Consider the following 26,100-nt stretch of genomic DNA (forward strand, 5'->3'; position numbering starts at 1 on the left):
GGTTGACCAAAAAATCAACCGTACCAAGGATGTTGACGACCCCGAAATAATACTTCTCTAAATTATGCCATTTAAATCAAAAGGAATTTCCCAATGAGAGATAGTTGTGCGAGATATCTGATGTTAAGGACAGTTTACAGTACCTTCCCCTCTCTATACGTACATGTTATGTCAGAACCAAGATTAGTTTGGACGACTCAGCCCTCTACAATCTCAAACTATATTATGACTGTCACAAATTAGTAATCAGAGCTCAAGTTTTGCTCTGTTTGATGCTGAAACTAAAGATGACATAGGTATTCGGATTTTGACAATGCCTTCACATACAACACCTTTATAACCGGAGTATCCTAACCTAGTCAAATCAGAAGTCAAACACTAAGTGGTTCAAGGATACATCTGAAAGTCTATATATCACGAGGCATCTGATATAAGCTGATTAGGTGTTGCAAACGATGTTTAGCACAACATGTCCATTCGTGACCAGTTGCAGATGTGTGACCGAGCACCTTCGGATGGACGTGTCCAGTAAAACTAATGAGGTTACAATCACGGAACTTATTATTCAAGGATTTTTTCCTCGTCACCACAAGACTTTTCGCGAATTTTTCATCTATTTTATTCAAAACATCTCATAAGACGAAAATATAATATTTTCCTCTTGGATTCGTTTTACATAAAACGGATGAGAAAATCGGTTTAAAGTCTTAAGTTATAATCCTCATTCTCTAGTATAAAACATTCGGTGACGACCATACGACACGCAACAACATAAAGTATTTTGGTGATCCTTTTGACCAGTTGAAAAAGTTAATTACATACAGAACTTAAGGAGATAACATTCGTAAACTAGCAATGTTATGTGGCCACTCAATGCATATTTATATCAACTGGGAACGTAAGAAGACTGCCTGATATACGGTATTCTGAGCACACTTTCATCCAGAACATCTTAAAGAATCGCGCGATATGTTTTTCCGCGGAAGAAATATCATATTGCAAGATGAACCACAGAACACGTACCCTGACCACATTAGCAATATTCGGGAATGTAAATTCATCAAGCAGTCCATGAAGCTCAAAAACATGTTGACCCAAAAAGTGATGAGACTTGTAGTGGCATTGGACAATAGCCACACAATCCACAAAGCTGTGAACACGAGACTACTCAGAAAATAGATATTCAACATTTAACGCGGAGAAATACCCAACAATGGAGAAGGCGCGAACAATGAATTGAATGGACTGGGTTTGATCGGATGGCATGGCTCGTCCATGCAGGCGTGGTCCATCTCAATGTTACTTTATATCTTCTATTCATATTAAATATATTGTTCTTTCTCTAGCCTAACCTTGTTCTACATAATGTATTGGTAATTGATACGATACAGTGAGTTGGTGTAGTCGATGGTGTGACTTCCACGTAAGATCTTATAGATTAGGCAGTTATATCATGACAAATCTACAAATTTAGGATTAGGTCTATTATTAGAGCAGTACTAATATCATAGTAGACCGTAATTCTACATTGGTGAGCCCAACTAAAGAAACGCGACCTATTATTGTTAATCCTTATTTTACATTAACTTTCTCAATCGGTTTTTATTTTTGTACATCCAGTATTCTAATAATCCTTTGAATAATGGTCACATATATTATCGTAATGTTATATCTATTAGTTCACATAACTTACTAGCTCAATCGATAATAAAAGTTGATCATCTATATCAACTAATTAGCTTTGATGGTTCGTTAACAAGCTTTAATAGCATTAACTGCTTCAGCGACATAGACTTGTTTAAACATCAAGCTCTAGCAAATATGACCTGTAAATAGCGTAAATATGCATTGACTAACAATGCAATCAAGGATTGAATAGTTATCTGGATCTAATTCTTAGTGTTCCTTCGCCTAACACCTCATCCTGTTTTAAACTATGCACTATCCTGTAATATCTTTTCTTCCGACCACTGCCTGCCTAATTTCATATTCTCGAGTTCCATTGCCAAACAACAAGGATGACACTTCTCCAAAAAAATACGGTGAGTTCCAGCTATAAGTTTTCTGCAATCATAAGTTCATTTTAGATGGCTCATTCAGTGGCACACACAATTATCTGGATTCATTCAGTTGTTCTGATCAGAGCGAGTCCCAAAAACCTCAACAACATCAAGCACCCTGGAAGTGATTGCCATACTGCATGTTTTATTCTGGATACTTTTGGATCATTACTACTCCTCACGAATGGCGTTATATATGTCGTCCACTGAATAATCTAATTTTCAAAAACAACCCAGGCGAGTTCAACTATTTTACTTGATGATTTTTTTTTACTTAACATGTATATGTTTTCCGGTTCCTTTCGCTATATATTTGTAAGTGTCCCTAGGCTAAATGCAGTAACTTCTTATGGAATGTCTATAACGCATATTCCTGCTTGAAGTTTCATAAGCAGTCTTGACTTTAAAGTTACTTTCCCTGGTCATGTTCATTATTTTTAAATTGTCATATACGTCAACAACCTGCATGTTAACCTGGCCCATACATACGTTACACTATATCTCCATGTCTTGTAAATTTAGAAATCATCTGGATCGCCTTTAACATTTATCAATAAACCCATCATAGTAGCAGCCTAAAATGCGGACATAGTTTAGATAATTAGATTACAAATTTAGGTACTATCAACGGCACTAGTCAAATAACTAAATCCCCAGATAGCTGTTGACTAAACAAACGTTTAAAACCAAAACTGCGTAGCCTACTTAAATTACCACTAAACGAATATTTCTGAATTGAAAATTATAATATAATTAGGCGTCTCGGATTCTTTAACGTTACAAATTTCTGATAATTTCGAATCACCTAAAGCAACAATACCTATTTTTCCACTGACTAATCCTCAATCAACACTATAACTAGTTAAATTTAATAGTTTCAGGATATCGTCATAAAGCATTGTCATGACTTGACAATCACGTAATATGACTGATAAAATTAATGAAACTATTAACGAAATCGGTCAACAAATTGACTTATAATTACCGTTAAATGGTGTTGTTTTCTTGGTATCTTCATCCATCACAGATGATTACAGTATGTTTCTCTCTCAGTTGCTCATTCAGTAAATATCTCAAAACCTTGTCAGTTTAATTAATGGTTTAGCGACACAATCATGCATGCAAATAATCAGTATAAGCAGTCGAGCAAATCTCCTGCAAACTGAAAACATCAATGTCGAATTTACCCCAACACTGACTAAGGTTCAAGCCATTATCATAGACATGAGTTGGGAGTGTACTCCCCCTGGTTACAACTTATGTTCTCCCTGATAATCACATGAGCATCACTCACTATTAATCATCTTGTAAAAACTTAGCTAAATACATCTTGCAGCACCACATCACTTCGTCATATGACACAGGCCTAACTGATTTTAATAACTTATAACCACTATATCTCAATTAAATCGTGTTCCGCCTTATGATAAACTGCATACTTGCAACTGACTTGTATGCCCAATCAGCCGGCAAGTATAAATATAAATAAATAGTCTGCCACAGATCAGAACATTGAGTCTAGAGCATGTCTCTTACGAATACACTCATGTTTAACGATTTGTTCCCAGCTATCTGTCCAAAATTCATATAATTATCACTCATGTATTTAAATTTTGTTTTGATAACCATTCATGTGTATTAGTAGTATTACTAAATTTTATCACGGTCAAGTAAAAATGAGGTTGAGAAAATCTCCACGTAACTAAATAAACCGTATCAAACTAACTGGAACACTAGTTGGAATTCTTCTCCACGTTAATACTTTTGTTCTTTCAGTTAGCCTACTAATACAGATGCAATTGGAATTCAACACATGGACAACTTACCGGCATAATCGTTATCTGACTTCATAATTTAAACCAAAACTAATACCAATATTAACATTTCTAAAAATATTGATTATTTTAATATTTCTAAACACAAAATAATTACTACCTATAAGTTAAGTTATTAACACGCATCGTTTTATTATAATTATTGTAACCCCATTTTTTTTATAGCTCAAATAATCACCCAAATTTTCATTTCAAGCGTTTTAAGCATGAAGGCAGATATTTTAAAATTATTACATGTATTTCCCGACCAGGTGCTGCCGCCTTCTTTTTGATTTATCTTTCAGCTTACCAATACCCGGAGGATTCTTATTATGCTTGGTAACCTCCGGCGCGCGACGATCCCATCCAATTTGGTATCGAACCAACATCATGTTGATTCTGGTGGGAGAGTAGTGTAGTGGCATTGGACAATAGCCACACAATCCACAAAGCTGTGAACACGAGACTACTCAGAAAATAGATATTCAACATTTAACGCGGAGAAATACCCAACAATGGAGAAGGCGCGAACAATGAATTGAATGGACTGGGTTTGATCGGATGGCATGGCTCGTCCATGCAGGCGTGGTCCATCTCAATGTTACTTTATATCTTCTATTCATATTAAATATATTGTTCTTTCTCTAGCCTAACCTTGTTCTACATAATGTATTGGTAATTGATACGATACAGTGAGTTGGTGTAGTCGATGGTGTGACTTCCACGTAAGATCTTATAGATTAGGCAGTTATATCATGACAAATCTACAAATTTAGGATTAGGTCTATTATTAGAGCAGTACTAATATAATAGTATACCATAATTCTACAGACTAACCAAGAAAAACAGATCCTAAACTTCGGCTGATGAAGAAAATCTTCCCATCCTCCTATATGGCGGCTGCAACTATGGAAACATTTCATTTTCACAGACGCCGGTTGCCAACTGGAATCCATGTGCATCGGGATAGGCCACATGACGCTGGGATCGAGAACAAAGGCAAGTTGGAGCTGACAATTCCATCTGTGAACTGTCTAGGTTATTAAATAACACGTGGAAATGACAGGGGCTACTAGCTTGAAAAACCTTGTAAAGTTAGGCTACCTGTCTATCCACGTAAGGCTCATACAGGCAAACAGAAAGAAGCTTACGCTTTTCAAATTGAAAGCATAGACTCCTTATACATGAACGCCGCGTGTTTACTGAATAAAATGGTTGAGTTACGTGAACTCAGCAATGCTAACAAAGCTCATCTGATAGGAATATCTGAAATTTGGATGTCTTCCCAGTTTATGGACCTGGAGCTGGCAATACCCGGGATGTATTTGTTTCGCAACGACAGGAAATCAGGAATTGTGGTTGGAGTAGCCTTATACTTACGATCCTGCCTGGAGGTACATCAAGTGCACAAACAGGAGTTCATCTTGGTGAATCTGTTTGGTGGTGTCTAGTAGGAGTCATCTACAGGAAGCCCATTGATGACAATGTGCACGACAATTGTATCCTGGAAGGATTATACCGCTCCATGCGTCTCGGATTCTGTCATATCCTGATTCATGTGGACTTCAATCTCCCTAAAGTCAGTTTCGCGGAACACACGTACATTCGAGGCGAAAACTCCATTGAAGCTCGGTTCTTCGAACTCATTGCGGATCTGGGATTAGTTGAAGATGTGAAGTCGGTAACTCCCTGAAGCAAGTCAGACGCCGTCGCTCTTAGACTGTGTACTTACAAATGAAGAATTTCCGATTGACAGTCTCTTGATCCTGGCTCCCCTGGGGAAAAGCGATAACGTCGTCCTAGCCTTCAGTCTTATTAGCAAAACAGAACAAAGTTATCCTACAAGCAACAGGCACTGAGATTTCAAACGGTTGAGTGCATCAGCTCTACAGGACTATCTACAACAGGTGGAATGAGATGTTTACCCTCAACTTGATTTGGATGGTCACTGGGTTTTAATACTGAACACGCTCATATGTGCTACAAAGCACTCAGTTCTTCAAACGGTCCCCAAAAGCTACAAGCAACCTACAGTCATTAGGAACCGCACTCTTTGTTTGCTAAGCTGCAAAAGACACTGTTGTGTAGAATACAAACGAACCAATATCAACGACGCGTGCAGGCAATACAAACATATAAGGAACATATACACGAAGGCAATAAGTGAAGACAGGCTTCAGTACCCGATAAAGTGTATGGATATGTTTGTCTCCAATCCGTAAAGTTTATTCGACTATACATCCTCTCTTCGACGCCGCTGACCTTCCGGCTGAACAATACTCTTGCACATTTCAACCGACTTACATTAACTATATTGATGGAAGCTTCATCCGCAACTGCACAGGACTTCTCTAGGTGAACTTGAGCGCCGATTTGGTGTATCGGAAACTGCAAAATCCAAGAAAAGACACTTCTCCTGGTCCGGTTATGGTTTATTCTGTTATACTGATGGAAACACCTTCAATCCTAGCGACACCGCTTAGCGTGATGTTCTCACACTCACTAAGCCAAGGCAAACTACCGGAGATTTAAAAGCTGGCTCACATCACACCAATTTTCAAAGGAGATCGACGCAGCGAACCTTCAAGTTATCGATTGGTGGCCCTGTTCTCTATGCCATATAAAATTATGGGGTACTTGATATACGGCGGTATACACGACTATTCATTATCCGTAAACTTCTTTCCACCCCAACAGCACGGTTTAGGAAGGGACATTCTTGAAAAACCGACCTGCTGACTGCGGTGAGCAGATGGACAACTACCTTTGATCGCAAGGAGGAGGGTTGACGTCGTTTACTTTGAGTTCACAAAAGCCAATGATAGGGTCAACCATATATGTCTTATCAGTAAGCTCAAACGAATAGGTGTCACCTTTAATCGATCGGCTTGCTTCGTATCTAAAAAATCGACGTTTTGAGGTTAGTATTGACTTCAAATTCTCTCAGACTATGGAATATCGTAGAGGGGTCCCCCAGGCTTCAGTACTAGGACCTCTTCTTTTCTTGGTCTTTATAAACGATCTTCTAAAACAGGTATCGTTGGACTTTCTACTTTTGACCAATTTGACGGAAGAACTTTCCACATAATCTTCAACAGTTTTATTCGTTCCCAATTTATAGTACCGAAACATGGTATTTCCTCCCTCACTCCAAAGGGATAAGGACACTCTGGAACTCTATCATTTCGGTGACTCAAATTCAAGCATTATGAGGAGCGTCTTCAATCACTGAACCTTTACCCAACAGAGCATAGGCGTCTGAGAGGTGACCTTCTAATGGCTTACAGTATCCTTAACACTTCTGAACATTCCCTTAAACACCTACTTAAGTTTAGCTCCAACACAAATCTAAGGGGTAACACCAAGAAACTACAGACACAACACAGCAGAACGGACTGTGGAATCAATTACTACTCCTTAAGAGTTGCCAAGTGCTTGCATTTGCTACCGGCTGAGCTAGTCTAAACGACTTCCCAGGAGTCCTGTATTCGTTACTGTTCTTTTGTTGTTGCGTAAGCAACTTGTTGAAATAACCTGTGCTGAGAATTCTATATTGTACCAAACTATAATATTGAATAAAGCCATTAATAATAATAATAATTATTATTATAAAACTCGACATATTCTTAAGGACTAATGATGACACAGGTATTCAGTGTTTGACAACGGTTTTACCAGCAAAACCTTCTAATATAATTTGTACCCATCAAGAGAAATCAAAAGACAGAGTCGAGGAGATCGGAAGAGTGTATTTGGCGATTACCAATATATCGGAATTCTCTGATCTAATCTGGGTAGCGATTGCGGTAGATGTTGAGCACAGCGTTACCACACGTGATCTGGTGCGGATGCATGACCGAGCGCCTTCAGCTAGATGAATCCACTAAAACACATGGTCAGCATCCAATGTTGAAAACTTACAGAGCTATTTATTTTGGGGATTTATTTACCGCTACAGGACTAAAGACAGTATGTTACTATAATTTGCCGGTTTCCTTTTCCATTTTTATCGTTAATATACCTAGGTTCCTACCTGAGGGTATTGGCCCACCGCTGCTACTAGCCACGGAATCCTGTTAAACGAAAGCTTCTATCCTGTTCACAAACATTTGAACCATTTGAACTTTTAGAATTCAATATCAATTTATGGCTGTTTAAAACTTTTCTGGAATTCTTCTACTGGATCATGAAGCAACAGGATTATATTTAAAATGGTTCATAATTATCCAAAAGCACTCAAAATTCTGGGACACCTAAACTAACACTTTCCTAAAGATTGAGAATTGAAGATTTCGTCGTGTTTTCAAGATATTTCGGTACCGAGTAGTAAAAGGTGTGGTGTAAGTGAATAGATTCACCATAAATAAAAATCAATTTCCATTTGAATAGGTGTAAATTCTTTCACTTTTTTGTGGCTAAGTGGATTTAAAATCTTGGTTATTTGGCACGATCATTTAGTCTAGCACTCCGCAACATGTCGCAGTATACTTATAAGTAAAATCGCAAGAGTTGAAGCCACGCCTGGGAGTTTACTTCAGGTCAGTCTAGGAAAAAGACATACAACGACTTCAGGACAATCATCTTCAGCGTAATCAGCGGCGAATCGCACATCATTGAGAAAATGCCGAGCTAAAGCCATTGTTAATATAGGTCGACCTTACTTGCAGTCCTCTATCAGATGGCGTGACGATAATCACTCTACTAGATAGTTCTTTTAGAGGGCTTGATAGCAACGTCTGGATCGTGTGTACTTGATACTTGTCTCGTGCCTTAATCCTATCCTGTTTTCGCGCCATGTTGCCCCTTGTCATTCTTGCTAGTTTTTCTCACAGTTCTTTATGTTGATCACCCAGTCGGTTCATTTGTTTCTGCTGACCGTTGTTTTCCCACACGTCTGCATTTTAACTCCATAACTTTTTATGATGTGATCAACCGTTTTCCTTCCTCAGTATGAGAATATAATCTATGGACGACTTGTGAGCGACGCCAGGGTGAGCTTAAGAATGTCCATCTACTTACTAAGGCTAAATGAGGTTCATAAACCAATGTGAGAATTAGGATTATAATTTTCTGTTGATGGTTAGCGTTAGGAATTAGATTTTGGTTTTTTATCACAAACTGACATCAGCTGAAATAGAAAGAACGATATTTAGCCGAATGGATGGGTGATTTTCGCGCCGAAATCCGAGACCTGTTATCTTATACCTAATCGGTTCGTCCACAAATTATAATTTTGATACCGCCAACTTTACCATATCGGACGATACCGAAAACGTGGAACTGTACAGTAACATCAAGAAGAGACTACTAAAAAGTCAGTAACTTCACACTGACTCATCACAGGGATACTGAATACAAATGGAAATTAAAACTCAATTGTTATTATCATACGGCCTCCCAAGAAAACCACCTGTTTTGATGAGGGCATCAGGACAGTATCTCAGCACAAACAAATAAAATGGTTTTTACTTCATGTGACTTATATGTTTTCAGTCAGTCAGTCAGTCAGCTACAACGTAGGACCAGGCACATATGTGCATCGGTCCAGGTTGCCATACCGCATCAGCACAACAAGATGAACACCGGATTCACAGCAGTGGTTAGGTCAAAGGTGGTAATATATAAGAGAAAGATTGCATATTTGTTTAAATAATTCTACATTAAAACTGCCCCTACTTTTCAAGTGTTACCATTATCAACATGAGTTAATGTTCGTTTGCAACTGGATATGATGTTAAGTAACGTTGGAAAAAAATCACTTTGTTATTTACCTAACAAGTTTCAGTTTAGCTTTTCAATCTTTACTTATCTGGGTGCCGAACTCAAGGTAGTTTTCCCGTCTTTCTTCTTTCATGGGAATAAGTAAAAGGGTTGTAAGCATGTACTTCCAATGAGTTTCGAGGTTTCTAAAATCCCGTTCTGTTGGTAATAATACTAATATAGTGAGTTTCGGGTCTACCACCAAACCGATAGTATTTCTTTTATAACATGATCGCTTTTTTAATTTCTCTATTCTATGTAGTCATAAAAACAAATGTTATTAAAGCAGTTCTGCAGTTAGTAACCACCAATTCAAAATCTAAAACTGGCTGTTTGTTCCAGTTTAAATAATCTGTTTGTTACCCATTTATATGAATCTTAACACTTTCAAATACCTGATGTTTCTGTTTGATAATCAATTATTCTTGTTTATTAATTTTCAGATTTTATGCACTCATATAGTACAAACTTTCATACCTGCTAATGGATATTGAAGATTTATCTGCCGAACACGATAGACCAGAGGCAGAATCTTCTGTACTAGTAAAGACAAGATTTAGAAATAAAAAGCAAAATATTTCTGAAGATTTGTGTCTTAGTAGTAACTTACCTGGTTAGTAGTTTTCTTTGTATCTTTAAAAAAAATTTCTTTGCCATGTATGATTTTTATTTACGTAGTAATTTCTTAAACCTTCACCTTTTTGAGCTGATTCACTGACGTATAGTTGAAGATTCATATAACTCCACTTAGTTTGGTGTAGTGAGCCATATTATGTAAAGTTTGAAAATATATGTGCATCTTTACCCTGTTAGATGCGAGTTAAAACACAAACCACATTGATTGAAGGATGGCTTAGTCAGTGAGCTTCAACTTCTCGGACGCTTCGAAATTTAGTGACACTACTCTGTGAACTGAAAATGTTGACTGTTATCAGATGATTACAGGCAACCTACAGAAAATCTTCGTCATAGTTTTTTTCTGCTTGTTGACATCGTTTCAGTTCCATCAAAATTGTAGTTAGATATTGGTAATGATTGTTGGCTAGGTTGAAATCACTACCAAGAGTTTATTCTCGAGCATTCCAACCGTCTTTGATCAAATACATCACTTTGTCGAATTAAAATCCAGTCATTTAAACAGTTGTCTGCTTTCTTTTCGCCTTTCCTTAAATCTTCACCTTGACTGTACATTTTATTCTCGTTTTACTTGTTTATAGTGAACTTTTCTTTCTTTTGGTATTTTCTCACTCGCCATTATAAATCGAGATGCTTTTGTATTCCGTCCTATATTCCTTATAAGTTTCTGATTCAGTCACGAGCTATCAGCTCATTACAACGATATTCTTAATAATGTAGTGTGTTATAATAACAATACCTAAGGAACAAATACATATTTCGACGTTAGTATTTGAGAGAATTACAAACTAGTTTGTATTTCAATTGTTCGTGCTATATTCAAGTGTTTTTAACATTTTCTAGAAAAGTTTCATGTTTTTGTACAAACATGGGGTTGTGCACATAATACTAGTGACAGTGAATATATGACCGGACTACTAGCCAAATATGGTTATCAAGTTACACTGGATGGTTCACAGTTTACAAATGGTTGTGAGTCGGCGGGAGATATCACTTCTACATCAGATTTAGCTTGTGGATGCCAAGACAACGGTGATCAATGCTGTTCAAAAGAAAAAAGCTCGGATAAAAGCAAAACTGTACTTTCAAATTGCGATGCGAAAAAGAATGCAGATGTTTGGGTTTTGAACAGCTGTACAGTTAAAGGTCCAGCCGAAGATCATTTTCGAAATGCTGTTTTAGAGGGAATAAAACTTGGCAAACGTGTTGTTGCCTCTGGTTGTGTACCACAAAGTCGACCAGGTGCAGATTACTTAAAGGTTCGTAGCACTGTGTGATGTTTTAGTTATATGTTCCATGTTTGTTCTCTTCTCAGTCATCCATATTTTCCAGATTTAGTAATATTTACGGTTTTCCACTATCTTTATATGAGAATATTTTAGATCATTTTACTTAATGTTTTCTGGCTCCTGCTTTCCATCTGTCTTCTTTGTGAGGATGTATCTCATTGTATACAGTAGCCCCCTCATTGTTTTCAACTGCTATGCCAAACTAATGATATGGATTTAATGAAAACGGAACAATATGTCAAGAGCAATCTGTAAGCTTTAGGGAACATGGGTCAAAAGATCGGTACTGTAGTATGGATCCTACCAATAGTTTCATTGTTTTTGCTTTGGAGTTATTAATCATTTTATGAATTCACGGACTAACATTAAAATGATGAATATTGGTTAGGGCTATTATAAATTATGTCGGTACGTTAAACAGAAACATCAGCTGGGAAAAAAGCTAGTTAAATAAAGTTAAAAACGACCTAAATGAGTTACTCTTTTACTTCTGTTTTAGGAATATTGACGATTGTTGCTCTCTAAAATGGTTCATCTACCTCTGTCGGCACCTTCTATGTATCTCTAGTTCTTACACCATAAATGTGACTCAGAGTCGGGTACACAATTCTATATTCGTTAAATGACTTATGAGAAATTTGTGATGGATCAAATATATATCGGTTCCAAAACAATGATAAAGTTATGACCGAAAAACGTTGGAGATAATTGACAATAGACCTGTTTACTGCATTTTAAATTTCTCACTTAACAATTATTTACCCAACATCATCCATTTCACTCTAGAAATGCTCTCACATGGCCACGTGCATACAACCACTATCAGGGAAGTTCTACTCACTGCTTTTTCGCGGCGGTGTTGTTTATGAAATTGAGAGAACGAAAAGCGAATGCCAGGCGCTTTAATCAGGTTGGTGGATATGAAACATCCATGTAGGGGAGTTGGAAAACCCTGATTTCAAACCAATGGTGCACATGGGTTCCAGTATGTTGATGGAACAAATGGTGTATGAACCAATTGTTGTTCACCGGCTGCAATGGGACTGCATGTGCTTACATTGCTCCACTGCCTTGTGGATTAGACCTTTAGGTCAAGGGCTTCGGGTGTGGCCTCCTAAGAAAACCACCTGCTTCGGTCTGGGCACACGGTCAGTATCCTCGCCCTCGCACAAATCAAATGAGATTCGTGTGGCGCATATGTATTTGGTGCTTCCTTGTACCAATATCTATGTGTTAAAATAAATAATAAAGTCAATAACTAGTAGTAGTTAGAGTATTTAGTGTGTTAACTGATGTTGTTATTTGTTGTCAAATATTTTTGTAGATGTACAAAGCACTTTTCAATTTACAGTTGAGATTCTAGTAATAAGTCAGTATCTTATATTTGGTTTTAAAAGACTTTGCTTTCGAACAATTGTGTCATGGGCTTTGTATTATATTTCACATTTGTTTAAATCTTGTGTCGAATCAAACAGCATATTTTACTACCTTAAGCTTTATCTGTTAAACCCATATACTGGACCCAGGTATGTTCATTTACTCGATCTCATCGAGCCAATATGAAAGAGCTAGCCTAGTTCACCTATTGATATTCAGTGACCCGGCTATAATTCTTCTTAGTCTAGTGGATTCAGATATAACATCATGCTCAAAGTAGATCAAATATTTGCCGATTGGGTTGATTCTGTGAGATTGGATGAAATTGTAAGAACTCAGTGGAATAAAGGTACACACCATTGCTTGTTCCCATTCTCTTTTCAAATTGACTGTGCTAATGTAAATCGGGATAAGTTAAATCTATGCCCATTTTTTTTTTATGTCCCGACCGTTGTTGCTACCTTGACGTGGTGGTCGGGCTTGCCTATCGTGATGAAGCAACCGAGCTATATTGGCTGGAACATATGTTCCCGTAGGTTCTACCATGCCAGGCAGGTCGATTGGAGAACAGTAAGACTAAAAGCAGCAACTCAAGGTCTGAGGGCGAAGTCGTACTGCTGACTGTAGAGAGGTGTGACAGCAGTAAGGTGTTTCCTTTAGACAACCAGCATGACAGCGATGCTGCCTTCCCACAAGGGGGGGTGGGGTAAGAAAAGGTCGACCCTAAAAATGCGCACCTCACCTTACCTCACGGATTTCCGTCTCCGGCGGTAAAGCCCTTTGAAGAACGGAGCTAACACGTCAAAAACCTCCCACGAAAAGGCCGTGCGCGACCGGCCTCAAGCAGTTGTCCCTTGGGCACTGCGGTCACGCTCTCAGGTCACTGAGACCGCCTCTAATCCAATTTCCTTTTCAGGTACCTCCAGAAGAACCCTTCCACGGTGTGGGCAACCGGGAAGTGATAACCGCCCTCATACCTCTAACAGCACCCAAGACCACTGTATTCATAATCAACCTTCCTCTCCAATTCCTATTATTCCTCCTACATCGACTTTCAACCCTAAACTTCCTCCTTCGGATTCCTCCTCACGTGTCACCATAGCCAACGATTCTAGTGCTCAAAACTCTGTCCCAGGTCTACTGAAACCTCGCTCCAAACTACACATTGGAGCTTTCAACGTATGCACTCTATGTCAAATCGGTCAACAGGCTTCCTTGGCTAAAACCCTAGAGTCTCTTTCCATTGATGTATGCTGTGTCTCCGAAACACGCATACAGGATTCCAGTGTGGTCATTCACTTGACCTCACCTCGGCAAAACGGAGAGCCAACGAGATACACCCTACGTGTATCTGGTGACCCGATAGCCAGTTCTCGTGGACTGGCAGGTGTAGGCATAGCACTAAGCATGAGGGCGGAACAAGCACTGCTAGAGTGGGTCCCCGTCAACAGTCGTCTATGTGCTGTTCGGCTAAACGGCTCCGTAAGAACTCGGAAGGATAGGGACACACGTTGTTGCCTTTTCGTCGTTTCTGCCTACGCTCCCACTGACTGCAGCTCAGATGATGTGAAAGATGAATTTTACAGAAAGCTATCTGAACTTCTTCAGAAAGCTAAACATTCAGACATAGTACTCGTAGCAGGTGACTTTAATGCCCAGATAGGCAGTTTAAACCGAACAGAAAGGCATTTAGGTGGATATTTTAGCATTCCGGCACAGCGAACAGATAATGGTGACCGTCTGCTGCAACTGTGCTCAGACAATCGCTTATTTTTAGCAAACACAAATTTTAAGCATAAGGAGAGACATCGTCTAACGTGGCGACCGCCTGCACCAAACCAACGATGGACTCAAATAGACCATATTGCCATCAGTCATCGTTGGAGAGGGTCGGTACAAGATTGTCGCTCATTCTGGAGTACCTGCTTGGACTCCGACCACGCCCTAATACGGGCACGCATCTGCTTGCGCCTCACTGGACGCAAAAAAGCCACATTAAAAAGACCCATTAGAACCGAACTGAGTAGTGAGGAAACCAAAAGTAGGTTCCAGGAACAACTGAGGTCACGATTAGGTAGTTCTGAAGACGAGGCTGACCCAGATGTTGCTTGGAATGAAATACAGGCAGCTGTGGAAACAGCAGCGACATCTATTAGCGACTTAAACCACAGAGTTTCAAAGAACCAGTGGATTTCTTCAAAGTCTATCACACTGATGGATTCTCGCAAACTCGTCCCATCAGGTTCTGAACATGATGAAGAGCGACAACAAATCAGATCTAGGTTAAGAAAAAGTCTAAGAAACGACCGTGAGCAGTGGTGGGCAACGAAAGCAAAAGAGACGGAAAAGGCGGCGACTATAGGGAACACAAGACAGCTTTACAGACTAATAAAAGAAACTGGAATTAGTAAGTCAAGTGTAAGTGAGATTATTTCGGAAAAAGACGACACCCTCATCTGCTCCCAGTCCAGGCGTTTAGAACGATGGGCGTAACATTTCAGAGAACAGTTCAGCTGGCCTTCAGCTACTCTACAACTACCCTCCATTCCCAGACAGTGTGAATGGAACATTGAAGTAGGTCCCCCAACTCTTGTTGAAGTTCAAAAGGCTATAGTTAATCTGAAACGAGGAAGGGCAGCTGGTCCAGATGGATTGACTCCAGAGGTCTTTAAGGATGGTGGTCCAATTTTAGCGATTAGGTTGACTAATATTTTAGCTAAAATCTGGAAGTTAGACGTTATTCCATCTAACTGGTCACAATCACTTATCGTCCCAATATATAAGAAAGGGTCAAAATCATCCTGTGACAACCACAGAGGGATTAGTTTAACTAATATAATATCTAAAATACTAGCCTCGATAATTATCAGACGCCTAACTAAGACTCGTGAACTGCAAACACGAGAGAACCAAGCTGGCTTTAGACCTGGTCGTGACTGCATCGACCACATATTCACCATTCGTCAGATTCTAGAACACAGGCATACTTATCGGCGTCCGACAATGGTGGTCTTTCTCGACTTAAAAGCAGCATTTGACTCGGTAGACCGCGAGATTCTGTGGCAGTGTCTGTCATTGAAAGGCGTACCCCAGAAGTACATAGACCTTGTGAAGGCTCTTTACTCGAACACTGCTAGTCGAGTCAGAGCTTATGGCGAACTGTCATCTACTTTTGCAACCTCAAGTGGTGTCCGTCAAGGCTGTCCACTTTCCCCATTTTTGTTTAACTTCATCATAGATCTACTGATGGAAATAACTTTCTCGTCGACTGAGTTCTCGGGTAGTGATCTCCATCCAGGAGGTCCACTTATCGACTTAGAATACGCAGATGACATAGTCCTGTTTAGTTAAGACGCTGACAAAATGCAGAGTCTTTTGGTAGCACTGAGCAACAATGCTAGGATGTTTGGAATGCGCTTCTCTCCCTCTAAATGCAAGTTGTTGCTTCAGGACTGGTCTGCGTTAACACCTGAACTAAGGATAGGGAGTGAAGTAGTCGAACGCGTTGACAACTTCACTTATCTTGGAAGTCTGATCAGCCCTAATGGGTTGGTATCGGACGAAATCTCAGCACGGATTTGAAAAGCTCGATTGGCTTTTGCCAACTTGCGTCACCTATGGCGAAGGCGAGATATCCGTCTATCTATAAAAGGACGAGTACACTGCGCGGCAGTTCGTTCTGTTTTAATTTACGGCAGCGAAACATGGCCATTAAGAGTAGAAGACACTCGTAAGCTATTAGTATTTGACCACAGATGCCTTAGAAATATTGCTGGGATCACCGGGTAAGTAATAGTGAGGTTAGACGCAGGGTATTAGGGAATGATGGTAAATCAGTTGATGAGGTTATGAATCTTCATCGACTGAGATGGTTGGGCCACGTGTTACGTATGCCTGAACACCGATTACCACGACGTGCAATGCTATCCGGTATTGGAAATGGTTGGAAGAAAGTTAGGGGCGGCCAAACCAAAACGTGGCACCAGTGCTTGAAGTCACTAACTTCTAGTCTGAGCCATGTTGGTAGATGCAGACTACTTGGTTGGGGTCCGCGTGACTATCGTAACCAATGGTTGGAGACTGTGTGTGACATGGCTCAGAATCGATCACAATGGCGTCGGTGTATACACTCTTTGTCTTCCCTTAAACTAAGAGATTAAAATCGCTTCATATCCTTCTTTCTACGAACCAATTCTTTCTTCTTGTACTATATCTCTATATGCAATCTTTCTCTTATATATTACTACCTTTGACCTAACCACTGCTATGAATCCGGTGTTCATCTTGTTGTGCTGATGCGGTATGGCAACCTGGACCGATGCACATATGTGCCTGGTCCTACGTTGTAGCTGACTGACTGACCATTTTTTATGTCAAAACCTATGCTGCTTATGATTGACTGGTAGATTATCTGTTAACTATCTGCAATGTGTTATTTTTATTAACGTACCTAATTCTTCTTCTGCTCAGGGTGTTAGTGTTATTGGTGTGCATCAAATTGATCGTATTGTTGAAGTTGTTGAAGAAACATTACAAGGTTAGTTATTGTGTACGTGTGTTTGTCCCAATTTTCAGTGTATCACTATGCCGTCACTATAATAAGCTTTGTAGTTCAATAGAAACTAATAACCTAAACTCTGAGTATTAGCGCTCATAAATACCATATCTATTGAACAAGTTTTGATCATTGTTATAACATGGTGACATGATGGATGATAACATTTTGACTTTTGAAACAATAAGGATACGGACACATATCTAACTGAAGTCTCTCAACTAAGAATTAATATAAATCCTGAATCCTATTGCTAGGATCTATCCAAAATAACATTTACCTACAATAGCATTTACTCTAGTGCTTATGCATTTTATGCGCTTTTTATTCCGTAATCAATGGGCAGTTAAATATATGCAGTTTGGACAATAGCATTGATTGTATTTTGATAAGACTGTGCGAATATTGTGGTATACAAAGTTGGGCTCTATTCAATGTATTTAACTTGATCAGAAGCGTATCCAGTTTCATCTAGTTCTAAGTCTTCAATGATGCTAACTGATTCTCTCTTGTTAAGTTAGTAGCTTTTATATTGGTAATATCATGTTTGTTCACAAAATTCTCAATTGAAGTCTTCTTTTGTCTGGTTAGTTAGTATGAAAACAGTTTAAATTTTTGGATAGAATCTATTTCATTTTCTACTGAATTCCGTGACAGTAGTTTACTCTTTTTTATCACATGTGTAAAATCTTTGTAACCATATTGACATAGCCCCCAAATGCCCTGGTACGGCTGGGAGTGGGGAGAGTTCGCTCTCCCTCTCCAAATGCTCTCACATGGCTACGCATATATAGCCTCTGCCAGGGAAGTCCTACTCACTGCTTTCTCGTGGCATCATTGTTGTTTACGAAATTGAGAGGACGAAAAGCGAATGTCCGGCGCTTTAACCGGATCCCAAATCAATGGTGCACATGGGCTCCAGTATCCTGTGGGAACAAATGGCGTATGAACCAATTTCTTGGTCACCGGCTACCATAGGAGTGCATTTCCTCACGATGCTCCACTGCCTTGTAGATCAGACCTTTAGATCGAAGGCTCGGTGTGTGGCCCCCTAAAAAAACCACCTGCTTCGGTCTGGGCACCCGGGCAGTATCCAGCCCTCACACATATCTGTGCGGCGCATATTTATTTGGCGCCTCCTTGCACCATTATCTATGTGTTACAATAAAATAAAATAAATAATATATTGACATGAATGTTTAATATGTGCTTTATGCATATCATCTACACTAGTTTCACTGTATATCATCACCGAATTATATGCGTTTTTAAATTTAAGTTTCCTGCAGTCATAGACCTTATGTTTATTTGTTCATTTACTGCTTTTTTAATATGCTGTTTTTGACCTACTTCCAAACACATTGCAGATATATTTATAGAATATTTCTTGACACATTTCAGTGTTTTTCGGTGTTATTAATAAGTAATCTACCTAAAATTTAACTTCCGAGTTTCCTGACGGCTGAACAATAGAATACAAAGTTGTTTATATTCATTGTTCAACTATGAGATCAATGATCTCCTGGGTTTGATTCCCAGTTCCAAAGCCATGAGCGTGGACTACTGAAGAATCTTATACTAGAGCGAAACAACCTTCCAGTGCTTAGATCAGTTTGTGCTCTCAGTAAAACAGTAAACTATTGATCCATATTTTAAAAATGTCTAGATAATTTCCTGAAATTTTTATTCTTTCTAAACTCAATGAAACTGTTCATTTTATATAAAATATTCAAATAAGCAAAATATAAATGTTCATCTTTGTCACTGTCTAATAATCAGTAATTTTGAAATTATAATAATTCACTTCTTAATAAACTAATTACACATCAATCCTTGTTGTTCAGTGTATTCAACAGTCTGTACTGTTTATCTATGCAACCCTAAATGCTGTAGTACGGTCGAGAGTGGGGAAAATCAACTCTCCCTCTCGAAATGCTCTCACATGGCCATGTGCATGCAACCACTGCCAGGGAATTCCTACTCACTGCCTTTTCGCGGCGGGGGTGTTATTTACTTGATTGAGGGGACGAAAAGTGAATGTCTGGCGCTTTAATCAGGTTGGTGGATATGAAATATCCATGTAGGGGAGTTGGAAAACCCTGATTTCAAACCATTGGTGCCCATGGGCTCCAGTATGTTGATGGAACAAATGGCTTATGAACCAATTGTTGTTCACCGGCTGCGATGGGACTGCATGTCCTTACGTTGCTCTACTGCCTTGTGAATTAGACCCTTAGGTCAAAATCTTGTGTTATGACCACTTAAAAAATCTATTTACTTCGGTTTGGACACCAGGGCAGTATCCAGGTCCTCACACATATCGATTGATTTATGTGGTACATATCTATTTTATGCCTTCTTTTACCGATATTTATGTGTCTAAATAAAATAAAGTAAAAGTTTATCCGTGTATGTTTCTTAAAAACATTGAGAAAACTATACAACCCCGTGTCCATCGCAAGTACTGTTGATTTTTGTGTTATTCTGATTAAATACTTTACACAGTGTGTCTGTTACCAGTGAAAATTTTGACATCTATAGATGTGTAAGTGAATATGATTGTTTTCAAATAGTTGTCAGTCATTTGCCCTCTTTTATCACTTTGGTGTTTAATCTCTTTTACTAGATTGGGGCAAACGTTTAACCTGTATTTTCTGTTTCATAGAAACTAGTTTTATTGTAAGTTTTCATTGAATTATTAGGTTTGGCGTGATTTCCTCTAAATGTTCAACATGTAGTCAGTTTATGATATAGGTCCATAGTATTGGAGAAAGCTGTTCAAGACTAAATTCCTTGGGATGGTATAGCTGCTGTAGCTTAAAACGTTTTTAAACATGACTCAGAATAGAAGCCAATGCCAATCATGTTATAGTTTTCTTGTATATCATTTATCAAAAAGTGAGGAACTCCTTTAACTGAAAGTTTTCCTGATTTTATTTTTAACCGAAGTGTATCTTCTATCATACCCTATTCTCCGTTCCCCTAGTTTTATTCATTTATTGTTAAATCCTACTCTCTCTTCCTCTCGTGTTTCTTCATAATTTCATCTCCTTATAGTTGTGTGGCTCATATCTATTTCGGTGCTCATTTATACCAGTATTTATGTGAATGGAATAAAATTCAACAGGGCATATTTGGAATGGAACTTGTATCTGATAAATCCATTTAGATATTACTGACTGTGGGTAATAATAAGTAGTGTATAGATTGATTCTACTATTTTCGATATGACCAAACAGACTATGGTACAATAATCGGAGCGGATTTTTATTGATAATTTTAAATCAACTGTGCTATTTGATTGTTAACTCCTAGAATATTATATTCCCACTCTGTCATGGAATATTAGAAGATAACATCTGAGCTGTCACTGCGAATCATTCATATTATTTACCTGTGGTGTATGTTACTTATGTTGACAGATCTAAGTAGTATATAACACAAATCAGAAATGGAATGTCTGGCAGCAGAAGATTGAGAAAATCGAATTAAAGAGAACAGGAATCTAAACAAAAAAGTAATTGTAATAATAACAGGAACAAAGGAACGATAAAGTCTTTGAGAGACAACTAATGGAAGATGGGTAAATGAACTATTTAATGTATGATTTTCATACATTCTGTCATTTTGCATGAAACAATAAATTGGTTATCCTTACCTAAGTTCTCGTTCACTATACACCTTTTTTAAACTATATGAAATGAAATTTAGTTAGTTCCAGTCGATTATCTCAGGCAGTCAGCTACAACATAGGACCAGGCACATATATGCATCGGTTCAAGTTTAACTAAACGTCTCCGTCATCGATTATCTAATGAGATCTTTTCCATTTTCTATCATTTTTTGTTGTTGTTGTTGTCGTTGTTACAGTTGATTCCCCCACCTTCATTGTTTATGTATATTTATATATAAATAATTTAGGAAATGTGGTACGATTTTTGGATAAAAAGTATACATCATCAGATACATCTAATTCAATGATAAATTCATCATCATCACCAGCTGGTGTAGCATTAGATTTACCGAAAATTCGACGTAATCCATTAATTGAAATATTGGCTATAAGTACAGGTTGTTTAAATGCATGTACATATTGTAAAACAAAACAAGCACGTGGTATATTAGCTAGTTATCCTATTGAACAATTATTAGATCGTGCTAAACAAGCATTTAAAGGTTAGTTTGTGTTTATCATGCATTTATTTATTTTAAATTTTGATAATGTATCCAACATCGTACTTTTTCAATTTTAACTTGTATTATACTTTCTATAGTCTGTCAGTTAGTCAGTCAGCTACAACGTAGGATCAGGTACATATATGCATCCGTTCAAGTTGCTATACCTCATTAACACAACAAGATGAACACCGGATTCATAGAATTAGTTAATTCAATGGTTATAATATATAAAACAAAGATTGTGTATAAGGATATGATACAGGTAGAAAGAAGTGGTTCGTAGAAAGAAAGATATGAAACAATTTGAATCTCACAGTTTAATGGAAGACTAGGTGTGTATACATTGTGACATCATTGTGATCGATTCTAAGCCATATCACCTAGAGTCTCTATAACTTTTGAATTAACCGCCAAACTATTAATAAGAGAAAATGAATTGATGTTTTCATTCCTTATCCCAACTGATGATGGTACATGAAACTAAAATGTGTAGATATGTATATTTATTGATGTATCTCAGGGAATAAGTCATTCATTATGATACAAGTTTTGGGATGTATTCTGTTCGACATTTAAAGTGAAGGATAATTAATAGAAAATTCTTTTGTTTTAAGAATCTCTCTAATTAAATCTTTTCTCAACCTTTCCACCTCTACAAATTATATTAGTTTAAGTCCATATATAAAAACATCCTTGTAGATATCATATAAGATTAAGGTATTGGTCAATCATTTAACTTAACCTATCTAGTGTGATAATTCTGTACAATTCACTCTCCAGTTTGTCTCATATCTCTTATATCAGTTTTTTCTTTATTATTAGTATGATGATAATCTTGCCCCCAAATGCCCTGGTACGGCTGAGAGTGAGGAGAGTCCGCTCTCCCTCTCGAAATGCTCTCACATGGCCACGCGTATATAGCCTCTGCCAGAAAAGTCTTACTTACTGCCTTCTCGTAGCGGGGGTGTTGTTTACGAAAGTGAGAGAACGAAAAGCGAATGTCCGACGCTTTAACCGGATCCCAAATCAATGGTGCACATGGGCTCCAGTATCCTGTGGGAACAAATGGCGTATGAACCAATTTCTTGGTCACCGGCTTCCATGGGACTGCATCTCCTCACGATGCTCAACTGCCTTGTGGATCAGATCTTTAGGTCGAAGGCTCCGGGTGTAGCTCCCTAAGAAAACTATGTGCTCCTGTTTGGGTACCTGGGCAGTATCACAGCCCTCACACATGCCGAATGAGATTTGTGTGGCGCATATGTATTTGGTGCCCCCTTGTACCATTATCTATGTGTTGAAATGAACAAATAAATAATTGATGATAATCTAGGTTTTGTGCATATAGAAACTACGTTCCTGTTAAGTTTTCTATGGTAATTCAATGGATTAAACAAGAAATAGATTTGTATTTCATTGCTTTTCGTTAGTTTTCTCCCTATTTTAATCATAAACTAAGAATAAGATTAACTATTAAGCTTTTTTAGAATATGCGTTTAGAGAATGGATAATAATTTATCAACCAGTGAGCTGTTCGAAGCAGACAACGTAAGATGATTACATGATATCGCGAATTGATTTATGTTAGGCCTGTACACCGTTGGGTACCGATTCATTTAGACGTTTGGGGCGGGACCCATCGTCCTGAGTTCGACTGCTGGTTGCATGGTCATGAATGTCCATTACTGAGATTTTAAAATGTTTATTCAATGATCATATAGTAAGGCTGTGTCTTATTACTCAATGACAATTAGACTTGGTTCTCTCAAAGTGATCTTTGTCAGGAAGAATGGGTATAAAAATAAATGAGGATAAAATATACTTTTCCAAGTCTTTTTTTGACCAAAATTATCAATGGTTTAAAAAAGAGTATTTTATTCAAAATTTTAGAAGGTGTTAAGGAACTATGGCTTACTTCAGAAGATCTTGGTGCTTACGGCCGTGATTTAGACAGGACTACATCATCTCTTATTTGTCCTGGATTATCTGAAAAATGGCCTCATCACATTACACTTGCTGATCTATTGGCTGGTCTTGTCCCAATTATTCCTGCTGGATGTATGTTACGTTTGGGTATGACAAATCCGCCATATATATTAGATCAATTAGTTGAAATCGCGGAAGTATTGTCACATCCTAGAGTGTATTCATTTCTTCATATTCCTGTTCAATCTGGTAAGTTTTTAAAAAAATTATTTTCATGTTCTGCTTATCATGGAATCTTTATATCAATATATAGGGTATTTCAGTTTTCTTTAATCAAAGTTAAATAGTGGCTAGTAGTGGCATCCTTGGCAGGTAGTAGTCTACTAGATGTGCCATTTTCTTCTTGTTATATAATCCTTTAGTTCTGAAAACTTTCCCGGAGAACATTATGTAAATGTGACATGTAATGTCAGTAATAAGAATAGCTCTGATAATAGTTTCTACGTCTATACTTCTTAGCTAGTTGCTCTGTATATATAGTCAAGGTATACTATACTGACGGTGTTGAATGAGCCAATCAGAATTAAGATAGAGCCTCATGGTATATTCGTTAAAAATTGAAAGTCCAGTGAATGATAGCTTGTATGCTATTATTAACTAGGCAAAAATTGACACTGTTTGGTTCCTAAAATATTTGAAATGGATAGAAAAAATATCTAAGCAAGCAAACAATGAATATAACACGATTTATTATTTATTATTTATTTTAGCACGTAGATATTGGTACAAGAAGGCACCAAATACATATGCGTCACACAGATTTCATTTGATATGTGTGAGGGCTGTGATACTGCCCGGGTGCCCAAACCGAAGCAGGTGGTTTTCTTAGGGGGCCACACCCCGAGCCTTTCACCTAAAGGTCTGATCCACAAGGCAATGGAGCATCGTAAGGAGATGCATTCCCATGGTAGCCGGTGAGCAACGATTGGTTCATACGCCATTTGTGTCTTCACGATACTGGAACCATTGATTTGGGATCTGGTTAAGGCGCCGGACATTCGCTTTTCGTCCTCCCATTTTCGTAAACAACAATGATGCCACGAGAAAGCAGTGAGTAGGACTTCCCTGGCAGAGGCTATATACGCGTGGCCATGTGAGAGCATTTGGAGAGGGAGAGCGAACTCTCCTCACTCTCGGCCATACCCGGGCCGATTTTGTGTTGAAATTCTTCATGGAATTCGCTGCATAGTCAAAGTTGTTTTTGTAGCTACGTAGTTTTCTCTCACTTTAAATTCTGACTAAAAAATATCAACCGCTAAGTAAATCAAATGATAGGCAAGCATCATTGCATTATAGTTGATGTCAATTAGTGACAAAAATCCTATAGGTTTTTGACTAAAACTCACAGGGCTAACTTGAATAGTTCAATGTGTTTACGTGAATTCATTAAATCCAAATCATTGTTTCACTGTAAGTTTACTTCTTTTTATTACTAATTATTTTGTAACTAAGCATTATTTTCTTATTAATATCGATAAGTTATTTAAGGTCCTGCTTCGATTTGAGCACCCGGGCAATATCACAGCACTCACACAAATCAAATGGGATTTGTGTGGCGCATATATATCTGGTGCCCCCTTGTACCAATACTTATGTGTTCAAATCATTAATAATTAATTAAGGTCTTCAGCATTTTATCACATTTATCTTCGTATTTTGAAAGTTAGAATTATATATTGTCTGGATTAATTAGGGTGAAGATATCCAAGACTACTTTACATTGATGGTGGAAGTTATAGCTTGAAGGAAATCAATTTTCTTGTATTTTGTTTTGTTTTGTCACAGGTTCAGATGCTGTATTAGACGCAATGAAAAGGGAGTATACTATAGAAGAATTCTCAAATGTTGTAGATTATCTTATGCAAAATGTGAAACCGCCAAATTTGTAAGTTATCATTTGCTTATTGATTATATTTAAAAATGCAAGCAAATAAAGCTTTTGTAGTCCCTTGTTAGTCGTCATGTTTTTACTAGTCTCTTCGCTTAATGGTACCGATTTTAATCGATATGTATTAAGATTTGTCCGTTTATAGACCCCCAAATCCCCTGGTATGGCCAAGAGTGGGAAAAGTTAGCTCTCCCTCTCGAAATGCTCTCACATAGCAATGTGCATACAACCACTGCTAGGGAAGTCCTACTCACTGCCTTCTCGTGGCATTACTATTGTTTACGAAATCGAGAGGACGAAAAGCGAATGTTCGGCACTTTAACAGGGTTGGTGGACACGAAAAGTCCATTTAGGCGAGTTGGTAAACCGTGTTCCCAAACCAATGGTGCACATGGGCTCCAGTATCCTTTGAGAACAAATTGCGTATTACTTGTAATTGTATTGAACAATGTATTATCTAATGTTAATCGTGTTCTTTATTCTGGGTCGTCCATCCTGGTTTGGATATAACGTGACTAGTCTTGTGGTGCGTGCTACTTATATTGATATAAGTAGT

At 38.1% G+C, this 26,100-nt stretch overlaps 1 protein-coding gene across 1 annotated transcript in view; it reads left to right on the forward strand.

Annotated features, from left to right (window-relative positions):
• The first annotated feature begins 7,950 nt into the window (after positions 1-7,950).
• The window catches only part of CDKAL1 (Threonylcarbamoyladenosine tRNA methylthiotransferase), a 41,320-nt gene continuing 23,170 nt past the window's right edge, over positions 7,951-26,100 (forward strand). The window contains exons 1-7 of the mRNA XM_051217666.1: positions 7,951-8,214; positions 10,078-10,247; positions 11,114-11,529; positions 17,407-17,473; positions 21,413-21,667; positions 23,561-23,845; positions 25,442-25,541. Coding sequence (XP_051065086.1) covers positions 10,118-10,247; positions 11,114-11,529; positions 17,407-17,473; positions 21,413-21,667; positions 23,561-23,845; positions 25,442-25,541 — 1,253 coding nt within the window. The 5' untranslated portion in view covers positions 7,951-8,214; positions 10,078-10,117. The remainder of the gene's footprint in view (positions 8,215-10,077; positions 10,248-11,113; positions 11,530-17,406; positions 17,474-21,412; positions 21,668-23,560; positions 23,846-25,441; positions 25,542-26,100) is intronic.

Source organism: Schistosoma haematobium, chromosome 5 (assembly GCF_000699445.3).
Source record: "Schistosoma haematobium chromosome 5, whole genome shotgun sequence".
NCBI lineage: Eukaryota > Metazoa > Platyhelminthes > Trematoda > Strigeidida > Schistosomatidae > Schistosoma > Schistosoma haematobium.